This window comes from Psammomys obesus, unplaced genomic scaffold, assembly GCF_907164565.1.
Source record: "Psammomys obesus unplaced genomic scaffold, mPsaObe1.curated_primary_1811, whole genome shotgun sequence".
NCBI lineage: Eukaryota > Metazoa > Chordata > Mammalia > Rodentia > Muridae > Psammomys > Psammomys obesus.
In genome coordinates this window covers 1506572-1529394 of record NW_026590486.1, presented here as the reverse complement: position 1 = coordinate 1529394, position 22823 = coordinate 1506572, and the positions used below count along the sequence as shown (strand labels likewise).

At 41.5% G+C, this 22823-nt stretch overlaps 1 protein-coding gene across 1 annotated transcript in view; it reads right to left on the bottom strand.

Annotated features, from left to right (window-relative positions):
• Oca2 (OCA2 melanosomal transmembrane protein) overlaps positions 1-22823 on the bottom strand; it is a 323587-nt gene that overhangs the window by 97120 nt on the left and 203644 nt on the right. Inside the window, exons 21-22 of the mRNA XM_055607524.1 lie at positions 17555-17648; positions 13047-13140 (exon numbers count right to left, since the gene is read on the bottom strand). Of these exons, the coding sequence (XP_055463499.1) occupies positions 13047-13140; positions 17555-17648 (188 nt within the window). The remainder of the gene's footprint in view (positions 1-13046; positions 13141-17554; positions 17649-22823) is intronic.

Here is a 22823-nt window from a genome sequence, read left to right as displayed (position 1 = left end):
GTGTGTGTGTGTGTGTGTGTGTGTGTGTGTGTGTGTGTGTGTGTGTGTATCACAAAGCATCCTTATGTTAAATCCTCTAATTCAACAGAGATTTTGCCAGGCTGCCTGGTGGCTTGATGTTTTTCATGCTTTTCTTGCTGCTCTTGTGAGTGGTAGACCAGAAAATGGATCTGAATGTAGGTAAAACGAAGTCAAGGGCATCGCCTCTGGCAGCACTCTTGTTTCATTCTCCATCTTCATTCTCAGACACTCTCTATGGGTGACCCTGATTCTCTGAAGGAAACTCAGAGGGAGTGAGTCCTCAGTCATCGCCTTCTCCACTCCAGCTGAACCAGGCTCCATCAGATACGAGCATCACCTCAGCAGTCCTGGACCATATCATTCAGCCACTCTTAATGGAGGCTGCCTGAGGATAATGTCCATATTGCAGGAGACTGTCACTTTTATGCTCACAACCTCACAGAATATTTGTTAAAGTGACAGAAAGAATTCACATAGAACACCACTTTCCAAACACTCAGCTATTTCTGGTAGATCTCGAAGTGCAGATGAGGACATTGAAATGCTCAGGTGGCCCAGACAAGCTCAGACTGGTAAACACCACTGTCATTCAAACTGAATGTAACATCACAGAAACAGTGCTATGAACGCTATCCATTTAAGTGTGAATGCAAGGACTGAAAGATGTCTTCACAGGGTCAGACTTCTCTTCTGAGTCTGGGGAAACGTTGGAATGAATCCACAGTACATAGGACAAGATTATAGTACCTGGCTGTTCCTACACACCTTAGAAAGGAAAGCTGGTTCTCTCTGGCATCAGGTAAAATACAAAATTCAGAGTTTCCTAGCACACAGAGAGTTTTAGGGTGTTTCCGGAGAATAAGCATTGAGAAAATGGCTGCCCTGGCCTGCTCACTAAGTCATCCTGAAGATGAGCCCACACTGCTGCCGGGACAGAATACATGAAGCTGTACAGGGAAAGAACAGCTCATTTTGAGAAGACAGTTTCCAAGAACAAGGACCAGGATCCCACGGACTGGAAGCCTCCAAATGACATAAAAGTAAACAAAGAGCAAAACCGGCCTGTAACAAAAGTGATGTCAATAGAGTGTTTGTTAGGTAGATGGCTATGGAGGAAAAAAAGAAAGATAGGTATTTGTAAAGAGAGAGATAAAATAAATAATATAAACACAATAGAAAAATAACAGACAATAGATATATAGTAATAGGTAGAGAGATAATAGTAGTTTGCATACAAGTAATAGATAATAGATAGATGATAAATAGAAGATAGATGATAGATGGATAGATGATAGATAGATAGATAGATAGATAGATAGATAGATAGATAGATAGATAGATGGATAGTTGATATCAATACAGATGAAAGATGCTGCTTTAGATACAGAAATCAGACATATCCAGGACTGGTAAGACTGTCAACAAAACAGACTGAAAGAAAACATGTGAAAAGGCCAAACGTTATGTCCCTGGGAAAAGTAGCTTGTTCCTTCTGTGGTGGTGAATAGAAGGTTTTCCCTGGAGGAAGGCAGGGTAATAGGAATGGGGAGGCTGCTTTCTGTAACCTTCAAGGAGGGTAGATCTTAAAGGGTAGACATAGTGATTGTACCTGAGGTAGCATATGACTGACACTGAGACTGGGCATCCTCAGTGCTCTATTTTCCCCCCCCCCCCCCCCGCATCCCTGCAGTGTATGTGGTGGTCACATTCTTTTCACTACACACACACCCTCCCCCACCTTTTCATGAAAGATATCTTGTTCTGCATTTTGAAAGTGCTGCCATGGTAACAGCACTCAATGATGGATACTAAACACAGAGACAATTAAAGATGGTCAAGAGTAGGCACCTGACCTCCTTGGGCCAGGCAAAGCCCTTCCAGAGGACACCTTCAGGTTTTCCCTGGAGCTGTGGGGGCTGCTCCCTGCTATGTGAAAGAAGCCCTGCCCTGACCTAAGCAAAGCTGCCAGAGAGGGACAAGGTCAAGGCAGGGCTCCTGTTACTGTAAAGATCCAGCTAGACAGGCCATCCAGCGCCGGCAAATCTTCTGGTCCATTTCCCCTTTTTCTCAGGCTAATTAGATTAGGGTTTGAAATACCCACAATCATGGGTCACAACTAACAGAAAGCCTTACATTCCTCCTCCTCTTCTCTCTTTTCCTCTTCCTCTCCCTCCTCTCCCTCCTTCCCCTTCTAGTGACCTCAATTGCCTGCTCTCAAGATCATCTCAAGCCCCATTTAACACTATCTTTCTAGGAGTTTTTGGTTGTTTCTCTCTTTGGACCCATGCTACTGACCTCACACCTACCATCTTCATCTGATACTCTGTCTCCCAATGTTACATGTAATACACACAGTCAGTCTATTTTTCTCCTCTTAGGTAACCCCTACATTTGAATGCACATGTGACTTCTTTCCTCCCTGATTTACTGATGTTCCAGTTTTCAGGAAACCAGCTTACTTGATACCACATCACCCCCCTGCCCATTCACCACAGCCCTGAGACATCTGGCCCCTGGCTTCAGTCCTGTCTCCCTACTGCTGGTCTTGAGTCTTCTTGTATTACTGCAAACAGGAAGAAATGCTCTTTCAGAGACAAATCTTGATTTATTCCTTTGCTCCTTTTGAAGCCCTGAGTACTCCCCTACCTCTTCCCTTCCCTCTTCTGGGCCCTGTCAATCAATCTATGCAGCCTCTTCACTAGCCCTTGGCATTCCATGCCAATGGCAGCAGCTCACAAAACTCATCTCCTCAGACCATTTCGCACCTGAGAAGCCTTGATTTCAGTTTCCACCAGGACAGTCAAGACCATGTCCTCTCAGCTGTGCTTGCTGTACCCTGCTGGGCAGCTTGCCAGCTCTGCAGACCTTGTCTGAATGTTTTGCCCCTGTGATACCCAGACTCTGTCCCAATTTTTGTTACAAATGTGTTATCTGAATAGATACATATAAATGGGTAGACTATATTTATGTGAGTGTTTGTGAAATGTGGCCTGATCAAGTATCTGGTAGATCTTGGTTATCCACAAATACAACACTTTGTAAAGTGAAGGCTATCAACCCATGTGAATACATATGTCTAGATTCATTATTTTAAAAAAAAAAAGTGCATATAGGGTAAAAGGGCCAGTGAAAGAACACACTGGCTCTGACTTAACCCCGAGTCCAGAAAGGAAAGAACAACCTCACCCTGATTTGACTCTAAGCCCAAGAATCCACCAACCCCTAAACTACCCTGGAAAGCTCACCCATCCCCCAAGAACGCCTATGTAAACCTTGTCTTCTGCCCAGTTCCCTGCTGCTTCTTGCCATAGCAGAGGTAGCCACCCTCCTGGGGTTTTCTCTCCCAATAAATCTCTTGTGTGAGGTTTGTTATGTGGTGTGACTTTATGGTATTCCTTGGCTCTCAACTTCCAGGACATCTTTCCCAGCAGAGCTGTAACACTTCTGCTGGGAAAACCTTCCCTTTTCAATTGGGGAAGCCTTTTCCTTCAGAGCTGTAACACAGTGTATCCTACAGGAAAGACAAGCCTCTTTCAGGAAAATGTCAATTAGTGTTTCTCCAAAAAGGACATAAGCATTTCAGAGTAAGAAGCATTTTTACCAATAATTAGTTACGAACTACACACCACTGTTTATGTTTTCAGGAAGTCACTAAATAGGCATTGCTTATAGAGATTGCAGTAAAACAACTAGTTTTCTGGGACTCATTGGATTCCAACTCCCTCCTCCTTCCACATTACCAGAATATTTACTTTTGAGTAATGTTAAATCTCTTATGTAATTTTAAAGCTTTCAATATCATTTTAAATTGTTTTTATTTGTCCACTTTCTAGTACTTTAATATCTAAAATTCAATGAATAATGCAAACAAGCTGCATAAAAATGACCGCTTAGGCTGTAAGCTTCTTGGGGCTCTTTCCAGAACAGTCACAGGGAATTGTACAACATAAATGCATGGCAAAATTTCACAGTACACAGCCTGGTGGTACATTTTTCAACTATGGTTTGGGGTATAAAGTTTGTTATTTTATTTATTATATTTAATGTTTGTATTTGTGGAAAGAGGTGTACATTCTATGGTATACATGGCAAAGTTGGGGAATAACTTATGGGCATCAGCTCTCTCCTTCCCTACATGAGTGCAAGGGATTGACTTTGGATTTAGGTCATTGGAACTGGAATCCAGCCCCTTTACCCACTAAGCCATCTCACTAGTCCTGAATATAAAGAACCACTGATAGTGAACAATGAATGGTCTTCTCAACTCCCTTAACTACAACTCCCATCTCAGTAAATGATATTCACAAAACCCACCCTCGAGCAATGCAGGTGATGCAGTAAGACATTTGGCTCCTGTAATGCAGTAATACATTTTGTCTAAAGCCTCTAGTTCCTCTAGGCAAGGAGATAGACATTGATAGACTTGGAGGACTTTGTGTGTGACTCCCTCCCTCACATTCAGCAACTTGTACATACAAGGTCTGGAACTTTGGGAACCTGGTTACTGGTCAGAAGAACATGATCTGAGTTATCTCTAGCCCTGGAAGGAGGCATGACATTCTTAGTTGCATGGGAGACCAATGAATGAATAACTGTCTAAACCATATAATAGTATTCAGGCACAGTATAAGGACAAATCACTGCCTTTTCCTGTAAGAGACAGTCTCAGTAGGCCAATCATGGAAACAGGATAAATCCTTTAGGAAAAGCTATCTCTAGAGATCTTAGAAATCGTAGGCAGCCCATTAGGAACATTGATCATAACTCACTTTTACCTGACTCCCACAGCAATCACTGGCTCCTGCTTGAGGATAAGGGTAGAGCTGTAAAAATACCTAAGTATTTCACAAATATTAACACATCGTTTTGACAAGTATCATGTCCTTAGTGTTGTTTAGGCCTAATATGACCACAGTCATCATGGAGCACAACTCGCTGACAGCAAAATAAGCAGAACATAGTGGTGGATGTGTATAGTAATGGTAACCAAGGTGTTAACACACCTCCCAGAAGGAGGAAAATGAAGAGCTATACCCGGGGATCCTACCCACCACTCTCTTCTGCCTCAGCTGGTTCATATGAAGGCTTGGATCTACGACAAAGTTTGAAATTACAACCTTGTGCCACTTCTAGACTTCTCTCTCTGCTTCATGTTTGCGTTTGAAGATGAGGGTTCTTGGCTTCTTATTCCTGACACTGTGTCTACTGCTTGCTGTTATGCCTCCATGACATCATGGAGTCATCCTTTCGGAACCATTAGCCCAAACAAACCTTTCCTTCTATCAGTTGCTTCTGCTCATTGCATTTCATCACAGCAACAGAAGCATAACTAATATACTCATGGTCCTGTAAGTAACCACTTCACTCATCATCTTGTAAGTAGGCTCAATAAACTCATTGGTTCATAAGTTGTACCTGAATTGACACTTTTTTTTTTAATCTGGCAATAGTGCCCTGTCTGAGGTGCATAAATGTTTGTTCAAGTCTCCGTTGGTAAGCCAAACAATAAACCAAAGTACTCATCTCATTACCCAAGCCACCAATCCCTGATGTTCAAAATCAGATAAGCCTTGGTCTTAATAAAGCATTTTCAATAACCCAGACCTTCTAGATATAAAGGGAAAAATTTAGGCCTCCAGGGGCATCAGGCACTCACGTGGCACACAAACATACATACAGGGAACATGTCTACATACATAAAAAAGTTACTTTAAAAAGTTTAGCAGGCAAAGTAAGGTAAATCTCTGTGAGTTCAAGGTCAGCTTGGTCTTCAAAGTGAGTCCAGGACAGCCAAGGCTACACAGAGAAACCCTATCTTTCCCCCCTCAAAAAAAAAAGGCAAAAGAAAAAGAAAAACTATTTAACTAGTCAGTGGTAGTGCACACCTTTAATCCCAGCACTGAGGAAGCAGAAACAGAAGGATCTCTGAGTTTGAGGATAGCCTGGTTTATAGAGTGATCCATAAAGAGGACTCTGCCTCATAAAATTAAAAATAAATAAATATCAACCTCATCCATCAAGACACTAGCCAACCCTAGGGGAAATTAACTAATGATGAACACACAGTAGGATTAATTATAGATCTCAGACAAACAAGTAGGAACAACCAAAAAACAGTAATAAGTATGTGTTCTCTGTGTAGAAAGCAGAAATTAACCAAGTAGAAAGTAGATGGAGAAAGAACTAAAGAGAACATAAACTTATCAATGATTACATAGGTGATAACTATAAGACAAAGGACACCTAAGATCCCCTTGCAAAATTTAAAATATGAAAGGAAACAAAAAAGTTGTTGTCTTATTTTGGTCTTTATTGCTGTATAAGAGACACCATGACCATGACAACTCTTATAAAGAAAAACATTTAATTGGAACTGGCTTACTGTTTCATAAGGTTAGTCCATTATCCTCATGGAGAGGAGCATGGTGGCATGCAGGCAGACATGGTGCTGGAGAAGGAATTGAGAGCTCTACATCTTGATTTGCAGGCAGCAGAAGGAGACTACCACAGTAGGCCTCAGTTGAGCATATATGAGAGTTCAAAGCCCACCTCCACAGTGACAAACTTTCTCTAACAAGGCTGTACCTACTCCAACAAGACCACACTTCCTGATAGTGCCAATTCCTGTGGGCCAAGCAATCAAGCACATGAGTCTGTGGGGGCAATTCTTACTCAAACCATCATAGTAGTCAGGAGCTGGAGATGGCTCAGTGGTTAAGAGCACTTGTTATTCTTGCAGAGGTCCTGGGTTTGGTTCTCAGCACCCACAGAGTAGTGTGCAAACATCATAACTCTAGCTCCTGAGAATATAACACACTCTTCTAACCTTCTTGGGTCCCAGACACACAAGTTGTGATAGCTTTTCTTTGTTTTCAATTTAACTGTATCTGGAATGAACTATAATCCAGAAATGGAAGGCACACCTGTGACACATTTTCTTCCTGTTTTGAAGTGAGTGACTCCACTCTAATCCAGACCTTTGAGGTAGAGAGACATATACCTTTGATCCGGATCTTGAGGCGAAAAGACATACCATTAATATGGCCCCACCTTCTACTGGAAGTCTATTAAGAGCATATAAGAAGGAAGCTTTTACTTGTTGCCTGTTTGCCCTTGCCTTACTAGAATGTTCATTCCTTCACTGATATTGGAACCTACTTCCTAGGGATTCCAACATATAGAAAAGACAAACTGAGACCAGCCTGTGGACTGAGAAACTACTAGATTCTTGGATTTTTGTTAGTTTGTTTGTTTACAGCTAGCCATTGTTGGTTTAGCTGGACTACTACGGTGCATGTATGTATATCTGTATATATGTATATAGAGATAGATAGATAGATAGATAGATAGATAGATAGATAGATAGATAGATAGATAGATGGTAGGTTCATTTTATAACTTCTGTAACTCTAGAGAATCATGACTAATATACAAGTGGTACAAAAACATATACAGCAAAGAACACATATACATTAAATAAATGAATAAATAAATAAATAAATAAATAAATAAATAAATAAATAAATGTAGTCAGGACACGTATTTCAGAAGTTCTTTATATAAAAAAATGGGATATAAAAAGTTTAAAATGAAATGGAAGACTTGAAGGTATTTTACTTAAAGACGTGACCAACTGAGTTTTTGGGTTTTCCCCAGTTTGTAATATTGAGGTTTGAACCTAGATGAATGCTAGATAAGAGTTCTATTTCTGAGCCATACCCCTGTTTTTAGCATTTTATTTTGAAACAGGATCTTACCAAGTTGCTAAGCAATGGTGGCTCTGGACTATGCGGCATTCCATTTCCATCCAACAGATCAAATGTGATCCATGAGGGGTTATGAGTTTGTGAGGGTTGACCACCAGGTTAACCTAATTTTTAATGTCAACTGGCCCTTGTAAGTCATCCCAGATTTCCACACATGCACATATCACCCACTGGTGCTGAACTACAGGCACTCTACATGTCCTGAGGGGCATAGGGCAGTCTAAACTCCCTGAGAGATGAATCCAGTGTCTCAAAATTTCCTTGAAGTTTACTCACTCATGGAAAGTAGAAAGGAAGTAGACAGGCTGGTGAGTCCTGGGCTTAGATGAGCAAAGCAGAACTTGCAGGTGACAGAAATTAATTAGTTCTTCAGAAATTAAAAGTCAAAGCTAAATGAGGGAGAGCTGGTTTGTCAGCTCTAGGTTTCTGTCTCCCGCTGCTGTCCAGAACAGTGTTCCTCCCTATAGTCCTTTCTTGACTATATTCTGGGTCTGGATTCTCCCTGATAATGACAATGAAAAGCTAATAATCTAGTAGCATGAAGCAAGCCATCCTGTTGCGACCACTGCCATGATTATTATTAAAAACAATTCTTCATTTTACAATTACTCTTTTCATTATCTGCACATGCAGATATGAGTCTGAACAGAAATAAATTGGCCAAGCACTAAAGTTTGCTGTCCAGAGTCCAGCGGGAAGATTACATTAAACACCTATGCTGGCTTGAACACCACCTCACTGGCTTTCCCTACGTCTCGGGCTCCTAAGAATATCATTCAAATTGATATCTCAGTAAGATTTACAATACTACTAGTTTCTCGTGAGGCTGGAAAAATGTTTAATAAAATAAATCTCAATAAAGTAATCGTTCTTTTTTATGTGGGGACCACTCACTACTTTTGACTATGTCTTCCAAATTTTCTGTTGTGGAAAATTCATCTCTAGATTCATATATTAAGTGTTCAGAGGTGATAGCATTGGGTGGAGACTGAGTCATGCGGAGTCTACTCTCATAAATGGAGTGGTCTCATGAATTACTAAATTAATGGACTGTTGAGGGACTGGCTGTTACAAAAATAAATGCTCTCTGGCGTACTTGCTCCATCTCATCTTGTGATGCCCTTTTGCATGTTATTGTGTAGCAAGCAGAACTTTGCACCAGGTGCCAAGCAGATTCAAGGGCCAATGTCTTAGATGTTCAGCCTCCAGAATTCTGAGCTAAACAAACCTTTACTCTTTGCAAATTACCCAGTTCTAAGTATTTGTTATATTGTGACATAGTGATAGACAATAGAGTGTTGGGGGTTGGTCCCGATTGCTAGCATTATCTAAGAACTATACCTGTAGTTTTGTCTGTAACTACATTTCCAGAGAGGATAAACTGAAGAGGGAAAATTAACCTCAAAGTGAGCAAAACCTTCCAAACCATGGCCAACATGTGAGGACAGGAAGAAAAGCAGTGTGCATGCACCTGCTTTCTTCCTTCTGAGTAGGTCTGTCTATCACTGATGCTGTGATCCTCTACTGACATCAGACTCTTATCTCCTAAGTCTGCTAAGGTGGACTAAACACTAGTGGCTCCCTGGGGAACTTTCAGGCTTTCTGCTTTGGATTGAGATGGATGAATTATTCAGCTTCGTGAGCTGAGTAGCTAATATATACTTTGCCTCTCCAATGTTCAGGTGGACATTGTTGGATAACAAATGCCTATTGTATAAGCTAATCTAATAAACTCTATATATGGTTTGTTATTTGGGGACACTTGTTTGTGGGAGAATGTGTAAGAGTTTGGAGCTGTGGCCTAGAGATGTTCCAGAATGCTGTAAGCAGATTTTAATGGATAAGTCTGTTGGGAATGTAGAAGAATGCTGTAGCAATACAGATATTAACAACAGTGCTCATGAGATTTCAGGGGAACAGGATTATGCTGAAAACTGTGTTGCATTGTGTTATACTGTAGCCAACTATCTGACTGTCTTTTCCCACTTGTTAACATTTTAATAAAGCTGAATTTCAAAGTAACGGACTAATTTGTTTGCTACAAGAAATTTCGAGACCAAGTAACCTTAGGGCTGTGGAAAGGTTGCTTCTCATTGACCTTAGCAGGTTACAGTTAAAGTAAAAATAAAACAAAGAAACAAATAAGAAGTGTGCAGTTTGGTAATGAAAGGACCTTACATGGGTTTAAAGTTTCAAACAAGGCAAGTTCTGACAAGAGATCTGTAATGTTAAGAAAATTAGCACTTTTAAAGGGCAACCCCACGCTCTGCACTGAGACAAGAAAGGAGGTGTCCTGACGGGAGGACCCCCATCAAAGGCCACAGCTGTGACAATGCAAACTTGTTAGAAAGAGACCTGAGCTGAGAATGCTACTGAAAGGGCTCGCTGCCCACAGACAACTGCCCAGAAGAATTTCGATCAAGGTTCAGCTGCCACAGTACTCATGACTGCAGCAGCTCTGACAGGAGGGGGCCGATGATGTCACTAGCAGCAACAGAACTTGAATCATCACCCACACCATGTGGACTTTGTAGGCATGCAAAAGAGAAGAATGTGGGAAGAAAACTCTCATCCAAGGTTCCAGAAGGCCTTGAAGTAAGGGAATGTATGGGAGGGTTGGGTTCCCTGATAGCAGATCCTACAAACTTGAAACCTAAGTTTCAACCACTACTCCCAGAGATCAGAGATTCCATAAATGAGTGCTGTTTACCAAGAAAAACTGATGAAAACAATGATTTTCCTGGCCCGAGGGACAAGCCTCATGAACACAGGTGAGTGGGAAAGCTAAGCAAGGCAGATGGAGCATGGATTACACCATCTAGAATTCTAGCTGCTAGGCCTGGGGCTGTTTCTATGAAGGGTTTCAGTCTTGTTTGGGTCCATTCTTTCCTTGCTGATATTATATTGCTTCTTTTTAGAATCAAGTCATTTTTTCCATCTTCCATGCTATTGTATATCAGACATATATGACTTATTTTTTTTTGGTTTTACACAGACTCTTCACTAAAAGTTTCTTTTTAATCCCTGAAGAAACCTAGTCTTTAGAAGTGTTGGAAATTAAATATCATGGAAAGTTTTAAAGTTGGACTGCCCGTGTTTTATATGATCAGATGGTCATGAATACAGTCATACCCTAGAAAAATTGGTGTTTCTTGCTCCAACAACATTATCCTCTGTTGGTATAGAAGACGTGGATCCTAGAAGGAAGAATGATATTGTCTCCACTAAATTGAACACTAAGACTTCCCCATCTTTACTTTGGATTTTTCATATCCTTAAGTCAGCATGATAAAGCACAGGTAATAGTAACAGCAGGTGTGATTGGTTCAGATGACCTGTCGAAATTGGACTTCTATCACACAACAGAAGTAAGATTACATAGGGAATACAAGCAATTTGTAGAGCATTTCTTAGTATTCCTATGACTTGTAGTTAAGTGCAACAGAAAGCAACCCAATCCAAACAAGACGATAAGAAACACAAATGCGTTGAGTGTTTTTCTGTTTTGTTAAGAATGTTTCTGTAGGGATAGAGAGATGGCTTGGTGGTTAAGAGTATTCATTCCTGTAGAGAACCCAGGCTCATTTCCCAACCCCCACAGCTCTAGTTCCAGAAGATCCAGTTCCCTATGCTAACTTCCTGAAGTGCCAGGCACGTGTGTGCTGTACATATACACATGCAGACAAAAGACTCACACACATAAAATAAAATAAAGTTTAAAGAGGAGTGCCTTTATGTATATATTAACATATTAAGTATCCATATTGTATTTCCCTTCTATTCTTTATGTAACATAACATCAACTGACTATCTCAGTATTTTTAAATATATGTTGTCATATTCAAGTTATGGGATATCCAAAGAGTAAGTATTCTTCAAAAGACTTTAATCACATGTTTTGTGGAAAGATAAGTGAATTCTCAGTTGTATAGGAGATATCTATATCACAAGAAGTAGTTCTTACCTCTTTATCATAATTTAGAGGACTTAAGGACTTATTGTCAACTTGACTGGACTTATAATTGTGTAAGACAAACCCTGACAGTTCAAGGTATGTCTCTGAGGGTATTTACAAAGAAAACTGCCTAAAGGGGGTCCACCATAGTGGCCTGACCCCACTATGGAAATATAAAGGGATCTAAGGAAAAAGTTGCCTGCTGCCCTGACTTGACTTCTTCCTAAGCAGATACCAGCTTCTTCTGCCTTCCAATAAAGGCTGAATACCAGTGATTCTTCTGGAATCTTCTAGGTCTTCAATGCCTGATTGGAACTTCCAAGGCATCCATCTCATGGGCTGAGCACCTACCAGATTCTGAAGCTCTCCACTATGCAGCTAACCATTGTTTGACTGCTCAGTACCTATTCTGTAAATTAACCTGGTCCTCCAGAGAGCCTTACATATTACATAGACTAAGATACAATTCTTAGTCCACAAGTAGGTCACACAACCATTTTGTCCAAGCTCAGACCTGGACAAGCAGTACCTTGCAGAGCAAAAAGTTTCTAGGGTACAGATGACTGTCTCCAAGAGCCATAGTCTCTCTGCCACTTAGCCCAACTTATTTAGAAGTCTTCACATAGGGGGTGGCAGAAGCCCATTACTGTGCATATACCAAGTTGCAGTTTCATGACTCAATACTAAATCAAGGTCATTTTGGCAGGACCATTTCACATGGACCTCTTGCTTCCATTCCCCTCCCTTCTGTGCTTGAAAAGTGCATCTGGGCCATATAGACATAAGCACACAGGCAAACAAAACCAAGACTGAAATTAGCCTCTCTGGAACAGATTTTTTTTTTTTATACATCAGCTGTGCTCTGGACAACACTGAGCCCATCTTTGTGAGGTATTCCTGTGAGGTGCTCATACATGAAACACCTACCTCCAGGCTGCCCTAGGCATGATTAGCTTGGTCCTAGTTTTCAATATTATTCCCAAGTCCTTGCTAACATCTTTTTCTATGCACTTACCAGCTTAATGATCAGTTCCCAGTAAGATTTTCAGACACAAAATCATCAAGTGTCCAGCAAGTTTACATTCTAGTCACTAACTCAATCCAGATTATTCAGAATATGATAAAGCTAATCTTAGCAACAAATGTGCCTGGCCTGAGCTCATATCACCTATACCAAAGTTTCTTATCGCCAACTCATGAATATCCAAGTGTTCAGCAGCATGCTCTGTTACTTTTTTAATCAAATAAGTTTAAGATCCTGATAGAGATATATTTTAAATGATTCTTTTTAACATCTAAAGTACCTGAAAAATTCCATGAAAGAGAATCCATACCCGTGCTGCTCCGCAATTCCTGCACAGACAACATTTGCGGATGCACCAATCAGTGTCCCGTTACCTGAAATCAGAAATTCAAAAATAAAATAACAGCCCAGCTTATCTTGGAAGTTAGTTTCTGCTCTTTTCTTCTGTTCAGAGGCTGTGATGTGATGATTACAGTCATCATCGAAGTCAATGCTTTGCAAATGTCTGGAAATAAAACACAGTGCCAACCAGAAAGCAAGTTATCTGTCTGTAAATAGCATGATTCCTTCACAGATAGGGTTATCACTGCTCTATATGATGCTAAGGAGAATTGAGAGGGCCCCTGTTGGAATCAAGTAAAATGCATCTTTTAGAAAAAAAAAAAAGAAAAGAAAAGAAAGCGCAAGCAAAGCTAACAGCCATGGGCTGGCAATGTATGTCCTTTTTAAACAGTGTAACGAGACCTCAGACATGAACCATGGGGCTCTAGGCTCCGCCAGCTCCTAGCAAACTCTTTCAGGAGATGAAAAAAGATGCTCTTTCAGGAAGCATTGGTGTAACCTGGTTTTGTTCACTGATGGGCATTTTCTTCACATAGGTGTTTTCTTGAGTTAGCTCTCTTTGTTCACACTTTTTCATAAAAGGACATGCTGTGCACACAGAAACATAAGCCAGTCCTCGGAGTCTGAGTGAGGAACAAAACCAAGGCTAACCAATTGGATTATTCTTTCCATCCCTTTGTGCCCCCACATAGCTATTAGTTCATGAAAGACTTATATAGCCAAGCCCAGGAGCCTCTTTTTTCTCCCTAATTGAAGCCATCAGTATTCAATTTCAGAACCCAGACTCCACCAGCTTGGTTCTGGTCTGACATCAGTGCTTAAATAGTAGAGAAAAGATTCCTTCCCCTGAGGCTTAGTGAGTAGATAACCCTGTTCTGGAGCTGCTATGGTGTGTGTGCAGGAGAAAATGATGCTCCTGAGACTGGAAACATCAAAACAGAGATGGAAGAATTCCAGTGTCCTTATGAAGAGAACAATGTCAGAGAGACTGAAAAGCTTGTCACGGTGTCAGACATGAGAGGTACCAAGCCCTGAATATGAATCCAGCCTTCTAACTCCAGAGCAGCGGTTCTCAACCTGTGGGCCATGACCCCCTTGGGAGTTGAACAACCTTTTCATAGGGTCACCTAACCATGGGTATTTACATTATGACACATAACAGTAACAAAATTACAGTCATGAAGTAGCAATGGAAATAATTTTATGGTTGATGTAATCACAACATAAGGAACTGTATTAAAGGGTTGCAGCGTTAGGAAGGTTGAAAACCACTAAGCTAGAGCAACTCCAAAAAGGAGCTAAAGGGTGTCTAGGGTTCCCTGTAGATAGACACAGAGCTTCTGAAGGGTTTGGAACAGGTAGCAATGTACAAGTCATGGTTTTGCTGGCCCAGACCATCTCCCATAAGTGTCGTTCTTAGATGTGTCTTACTCTATCACCTGTCTATCTATCTGGTTCTGTCTGGACCTAGAGACCTGACAAATGAAGTTCTTCATCCTTGCCAATGTGATAATTAGTCTTAATTATTAACCTTACAATACAAAAACTCACTGGGTCAATAGGCTTCTGGATGTATGTGGGAGATTATATTGATTGCTAATTGAGGAAGGAAGCTCTGCCCACTATGAGTGCCATCAATCCCTGACTGAGATCCTGGGTGATGTAAGTAGAAAGGAGAGCTGAGCAGCAGCATTCATGGCTTTCTGCTTCCTGACTGTCAACGGAATCTGACCAGATCCTGTGTCTTAGGGTGTCTATTGCTATGATGAAACACCATAACCAAAAGCAAGTTGTGGAAGAAAGGGTTTATTTGGCTTACACTTCCATTATGTGGAAACTCAGGGCAGGAACATGGAGGCAGGAGCTGATGCCTCCATGATGCCAGGGAAAGGTGATGCTAAAAAGCTAACCCCCCATGGCTTGCTCAGCATGCTTTCTGTTGAACTCAGGACCAGTAGCCCAAGGATGACACCACCCACAATGGGCTAGGCCCTCCCCATCAATCACTAATTAAGAAAAAGCCCCCCCCCCCAAAAAAAAAAGAAAAAGCCCTACAGGCTTGCCTATAGCCCTATTCTTATAGAGACATTTTCTCAGGCTCCATGCTCACTGATGACTTCAGCCCATGTCAAGTAAACATAAAACTATCCAGCACAGCCTGGCTTGGTGGCACAACCAACTGTTATCTCAGCACTCATGAAGGTAGAGGCAGGCAACTCTCTGTGAGTTCAAGGCCAGCCTGGTCTACAGTGAGTCCAGGACAGCCAAGGAAAAACTAGGCAGCACACACTGCAAATTCCTGGTAACTTGATTGCCTGCTATGGTTGAACTGTGAACAAGAATACACCTCTCTTCTACTGAGTTGCCTTTGTCAGAATCTTTTTTCACAGCAACAGTAAAAGAAACCAAGGTAGTCGGATAAGTAAAATATGTTTTAGTTTCAAACTATCTAGTCCACGTTCACCAGTTCACATGGCAAATTACATTTCCAAAGTTGATTGAAAACTTCTACTTAAAATGTTCTTTAAATTGCTAAACCTGGGGTTAACAAATTTACTGCTGCCTTTGTGGTTTCAGTTTGAAGTGATGAACTGAGATGTGGAGATGGGAGTGTGTTACATCATGAATAAGGTGTGCTGTGAACTTATCTAGTGACACTGAATGGTACACTTCACTGTTGTTAGAAGGCTAAATTTTATGTTAGGCGTATTGTATCACACCCAGCAGAATTTTTGTACAATTAACAACTAGCATAAGTAAGTGGTTAGTGTGCCAAGAATAAGCACCTTCCAAGACCAGAGCTACTGTTTAAAAGTTCTCAGTGCCAATAAAACTTTACTGGTTCATATCTGCATATCTGCTTCCCAAATGTGCTCTTCTCTCTCTCTCTCTCTCTCTCTCTCTCTCTCTCTCTCTCCTCCCTCCCTCTCCCTCTCCCTGGAATTCTCCATATTCTTAAGGCCTTCCACTGTGGGAGAATGTACCCATTGTTATAATTGGAGGTTGAGTGTCTGGCTCCCTATCCCAGAGCACAATGCCAGGTTATTACAGCAAGTAGTTCATACATTTGAATTTTCTTTAAATCCCATTTAAGGAATGAATTTGCAAATGTCTTTGGATCTTGTTTCCATTGCTGGTATTAAATGTACCTATGAAAGAAACTCTGTTGTTCCTGAAACTCAGGAGCTGTTTCTCAGATGGAACAAATTTAATGTATTCTGCACTTTTATAAGAATGTCAGCCTCAGTCACAGCAGTAAATAAATTAGTTGTCTCCTGAAGTCACAGATGCATCACTGGCTGATGTTAATCCCCCTCCACAAATGAGCAGACAAATGAACTAGAAAGTTATCGATTTAATAGTCAGATAAGTCGAAGAACACAGAAAGGTAGATTATCTGGAGGCAATAAGAATGTTAAATATATCCGGTGTGTTTATCTAAGTTTCTCTGCAATCCACTCGTGTGCTCACAGGTGATTAAGCTGTCTAAATATAAGAAGGACTCTAGCCTGGCTCTCCTCTAGACAGCTACATCCAAAACCCTTGTGTATTACCCAGGGGTCAATTTCATCTGACTCACAGTGTAGTTTCTTTAGACTTCATCCCCAGCACCTGATTTCGACCTTTTATCTCCCTCTTCCTTTTAAGTAGAGTCCCTGCTCACCCATGCATTGCCTCTGGGCAGTGGAGCCCAGTGAGGAAGGCTGGAGAGAGAATGTTCACTACAGTCTTCTGATTCAGACAGTGTGGTGCGATTAGGTGCAGGGTGGGATCATGTTAGCTTTGAACTACCAATAGTGATTGTCATCAGATTGTGGGCTCTGCACTGTGAGAAGTTACAGTGAACAAATGAAATCATGAGTGGCTGTGTTGTTGATATAAGCACCAGTGCCTCAGCCACAAGGGGTTGGTAAAGACTTCCCCGGGTTGGGCTCAAAGGAATGGCAAAGTCTTCCTCTGTTAGGAGTGTGAATGATGACAGTGTGTAAAGAAAATGTTCATCTCCCACTCCCGGATGTTTACAAGTAAAGAGAGCCAGCTCCTACTAAGATCAGCTAAGCGGGTCTTCTTGGTCAGATGTATGACATAAACTCGCCTCCCTGTTCAACTGCAGAAAATAAACTCTGTACTTCCCAAGTACTGGGACTTCTTTATTTGAGAGCCCACACCACCTGAGTCCAGTTTTTTCTGTATGTTTGTATCTTTACTTTTTCTTCATTCTCTTGCTGCCCCTAATCAGGGTTCCAGGATCAATGCCATGAAAGAAGATGGCAAAACTGACAGGCTTCACAAAGGAGCTGATGAATGCTGCTTGTTCAAAATTTGAAATCAGGAAGTCACCAGGGTTCTCTTCAATTTACTTTTGATTTGTTAACTACCACGCCTTGCTTAGTCTGCACCACAGGGTCAGTGTGGTCTTCCACAGGGCAGTCGGCTCCCCCTTACCTCCCAGGCAGGCACCAAGGGCCAGGGCATACATGAGTGGCAGGGCAGGCAAACTAATGTCAGGGTCTTGGCTCAGGTTCAGGAGTACAGGGATCTGTGGAAAAAAGGGACATTGTGACCACATGTCATATAAACTTACAGGAGGTACACACTGTGACTGACTTACATAGCAGAAAGAGCCCTCTTTTAGGGGACTGTGGAGATAGCCCAGCAGTTAAAAACACTGCCTGCTTTTGCAAAGGACCTAGGCTCAATTCCCAGTACCCATGTGGAAGCTTACAATCAGCCCCTTAAGGGTCTGGCCTCTGAGGGTATAAAAAACAGACATGCCTTTCACATAAAATAAAACTAAAAGAAAAAATTTAAAGAGCCTTATATGTATTATTACTACTATTATTATTATTAATAGCATGCACGTATGTGTGTATGTGTGTATGATGAGGTGTGGGTATCACAGCACAAGTATTGAAGGCCAACCTTGTAGATTGGAGTCAGTTCTTTCCTTCCAAATTCACATGTCTTTCTGGGGATAAAACTCAGGTTGTCAAGCTTACATTCTTGGGTGGCAAATGCCTTTACCCATTAAGCTATCTCACTGGCCATCAGAGATATTTTCAAATAGCCAAACTGTTAAAAAAATATAAATATTTTTAAAAGAGCACAAAATGCATGGAAGAAACCAAAGCAGACTTTGGCATGCACAAAACTTTGTGTGTGTGCTCATCTGTCTGTCTCGTACAAGCCGGATGAACAGCTAGGTTTCCTCATGTGAGGCTGCCCAGCCTGTTTCTGTGGGTCACAATAGATGAAGTCATGTCAAGCTTCGTGTGGCACCTAAGAACCGTGCACTCAGTGTTTATGGAACCCTGCCAGCATCATGCTGTCATGAAGCATTATCTCAGTCCACACTAAATCACTCCTCAAATGCATCTGCTAGCACTTCAGTTGACAGGTGCAGGAGGCTGGTAAGATGGCTCAGAGGGTAATGGGGCTTGGTGCCAAATCTGATGACCTGAGTTTGATTCCCAGAACCTACGTGTTAGGAAAGAATTGACTCCTGAAAGTTGACCCCTGACCACACACACACACTGTCATATCCCCACACACATATACAAGAGATGTTTTTAAAAAAATTAATAAATCATGAAAGTGGGCATGAGAAGATACAATAATAACATATTTTACAACCAAAACATGAAAATAGTTCTCCGCTCAAAAGTTACACCTGAGAAAGCTGCCTTTCAGCAATGTCTTCCCTAGTCAGCCTAGACCTGTGGCATTTGTGCTAGGACATGTTAACAGTGTACAATGAGAATATCAATTTCCAAAGAGTCATACCAATATCCACGACCTTCTTCTAAGAGAAAAACTTTGCATTATTGTAACCAATAAAACGTGTAGGGGTGTGACATTTGTTAGAAATGTATGTTGTTGCCATTTTTTTTTAACATATTATATTAAGTCTCTCTGGGTGTTTTTAAAACTGACTGCTGTCCTGTGTGTTTGAGATATACTGTGACTATCCATTTGTAGGAATCTTGGTCTCTTACATATACCACAATGGTTTACTGCCCCGTCCCGAGAGCTAGTCGAACAGGGTCCACCTGAAAGAGGGAGTGAAAATTAGAGGACAGAGATGTGAAGAATGGAGACAAGACAGATTCCTGATCAAGTCTCAGTTTACTGAACGTGCAAACAACATTTATGAAGCAAAGGGAACAAGCAAATTTTTTTCACAGTAGCAACACATCTGTGCCACCTCGCAAGGCATTCAGGAATTCACTCAAGGTTACACAAAGTTTGCCGTCAGGTTCTCAAGGTTGCAGGGAGTTTGCTATCTATTCTCAGGCTCAGAGCACCCTGCCAGCAGAGACCGCCAAGAACAGTCCCTGAGAAATGGAACTATGGATAAGACCCGCATCTGCCAAGGCCTGGAGGCAGAATTCCAATTACCAGACTCCTTCAGTTTTCAGAGTGGGTGAGCCTAAATCTGGCTTTATGGCTGTGAGTCTGTGAGTCAAAAGAGAGAAAGAAAAAGAAAGAGAGAAAGCCCAGCAATGTTCCTCCAAAACCACCTTCCCTGGCCAGAGGACTCACTGTTCATCTACCCACTGGGGAAGGCCTGAAACCCACATTGCCAAGTTAGTGGAGGAGACACTGTCTTTGCTCCTCACATTCTTACTTCTCTAGGGACAGCCTTATTTAGTTCTCTTAAGTGGCATATTGGGATTCAATCCAGATCCTCCCCCTGCAGAACACAGCCGAGAATCCCTATAACTGCTGTGTTATTTAGCCTAATTGCAGTCCACTGGACCTGGCTCAGCTCTCTATATTATTTTCTTTCTGAAAAGAAAAAAGCTAAAACCAAAAATGGCATCATGTAAGAAACAAAAAGTAAAAACTTATGTGAAGTACTTTTGATTTGTATCACCTCGGAGGTTTTTTTTTCCTCTCTCTCTCTCCATACCAGCTATTACAGCCAACAACAACAGTTGTTTTGAATGCCTCTTTATTGGGCCTGAAAAGAAACCTGGTGTGATAAGGATGATGCTAAAGAACACAAGAACCTTCAAAAAATTACTTTCTCACATTTTGGCTAAATGGCAATATAACTATGTATATCCAAGAAATTAATTTCTTTAAACTACAAAATTGTGGTATAAATTACCATCATTTGACTTGGCACAGGATAAAAATGATAATATTTTAAATCTGAAAGTTGCAACAAAATCTTTCCTGTTAAAGCCAAGGAGTTTGAAAAGAAAAAGCTTCAACAAAGGAAGATAATCCGAGAATTCTCAAGTCCTTAACAATGAATTTTAGGTTCCCAGTGTAGCCTTGAGGGCACTATAGTAGAGACCTAGGAACTCTCTGCTAAGGGGCTGCCCTCAGATTCCCAGCAGATTCAACGGCTGACAGGAAGACAATAAAAGAAAAGGCAGATGAGTGTGAAAGGGATTCCCAGGCTTGGGAAGGTGTTTTCAAACACTGAAATGTCTGGACATTAAGGATCCGTACCTTCTATTGTCCCAGCCCTTTCAGCTTTCCCTTTCCTCCAACAAGCAAGGGACTAATACTGGCATCTGGTGAGGACCAGGGGGCCTCACCCTGCCCACCTCAGATACTCTATGGCTGTCCTCTTTGCATTAAATATTAGTAGTGATGAATATTGCTTAATATTTCAGTTAACAATAAGCGCTGACGAGAAGGGCCCAAGACAGAGGGCTAGCCACCGTTCTTGTCTACAACCCTAACTGAGAAATACTCACAAGTGAAAAAAGTCAGAAATATTTTACTTCAGTTTTTAAAAAGTAGCTACAATAGCTAGGCATGGTAATAAACACCTTTAATCCCAGCACTGAAAAGGCAGATTCAAGAGTTCAAGGCTAGCCTGGTCTACATAGTAAGTTCGGGGCCCAGAGTAACATTATGAGCCTAGTCTCAAAATTAAAAAATAGCTAATAACAAGCATAATCCATCCCAAACCCCTAGAATGTGAATGCCTTCCATGATCTACAGATCATCCTCAGATCAGAATGTTCCTAATCCTTATTCAGCCATCATGGAAAACTAAATTCGTCTATTGACAGATTCATTTTCTTCTGGGCATGAATAAAATTTCCATGGTGTCATCCTACCAGTTATGAGCTAAATCTCTGAATCCCCTCCCTCTAAATGACACAGCATTCCTTCCTGACCTCAGAAAGAGGAGATATACCACTGACAAAACATGAGCTGCAATTTGTAAACAGTTAACATGATGAATGCAGGTACATGTATGAGACCCAACACAAAGAAGAGACAGGGTGCATTTGTCTCTTTTGTCCTATGGGATAACAGAATTACTCAGCAATTGTTCTAAGGTGACAGTTCTCAACCATATCAAATATGTACTGTTGTGATTCATAACGGTAGCAAAACTATCGTTATGAAGTAGCAACGAAAGTAATTTTGTGGTTGAGGATCACCACAGCATGAGCAACTGTATCTAAGGGCAGCAGTGTTAGGGAGGTTGAGAAGTACTGTCTTAGTCCTGCAGTTGCTAGACCTCCTCACCAAGTGGCCTCCTGCTCCCTGACTGCATTTGTAATGATGGTCCTTCCAAACAGCAGCTGTCTCTGCCAGCTCTTTGGTCCTCTGTGAGTTTCCGTAGTGTTCCCCTACATGCAGAAGGCTCCACAGCAGTGTAGAGTGAAGGTGCTTCCAGATAGAAGGACCTCTCTGCAGACAGGACACCTGATGCCCCTTATCTCACTGATCAGTCAGTGGGTCAGAGCCAAATCAGTGAGGAAAACTGCCAAACATTGGTTCACAGGGAGAGTCACTTCACATATCTGGGCTTGGACAGAGGAGGCTAGAGAGAAAGAAATCCAGGAAGCAGCCCCTGAAGCCCAGGGGCATGGACTCTAGCACACCAAAGCTGCTCAAGGTTCTGCTGGGAGTAGGTAAACACTGAGAGGATGAAAGAAGGAGGAGACAGATTCTCAAGCCCTGATCTTTTAATAAGCAATGGCAGGTAGTTTATCACTGAGTGTAAGGTGAAAATAAAACCCAAAACAGCAATAGGCAGCTGGGCTATTTCCACCTAACTGGCACTGGGCGACACATGCACTCTGCAACCACACCGCTAGATCTCAGGCTGTCCATGTCTAGAGCTCAAGCTCAACTATAGAAGGATTTCCTGTGGTTAGATAAAAGCCAGCATTTCTTAGGAACTTGTGAAATTGGTTTCAGGCTGCCAGAAAGAGTCATTCCTGTTACCTCTGGCAGAGTGGATTTATGACTATCTATCTATGGTACCTATTAGCATATCAAAGCCCATGCTGGCCTCCAGGCTCCCTCAGTATCACAAGTACCTGTTATTTATTCCAAAGTTCATGATAGCACCCTGCCCTTCCCTCCCCGAGATACTCATCCTCCTTATAATCCACAGGATTTCTCCACCCACTCTATCTCTATCTCTACTCCCTCTCTTACTATTCTCTTTCACTCTTCATGCTCTTGTTCACTCACTCTCTCCTGCTATCTCTCTATCCTCTTGCTCTCTTCTTATTCTTTCTCATTTTCCACCCCCTTCTCTCTATTCTATTCTCTGTTTCTTGTTCATCACTATAGCCACTATTCTCTCCCACTCTTCTGTTTCTCTACAGCTTGCCATACCCGGTCTGTTTTCTCTGGAGTCCTCTAAATGTCTCTGGATATTTCTCCCTTAGTCACAATAAAAAGAAAGAAAGAAAGAAAGAAAGAAAGAAAGAAAGAAAGAAAGAAA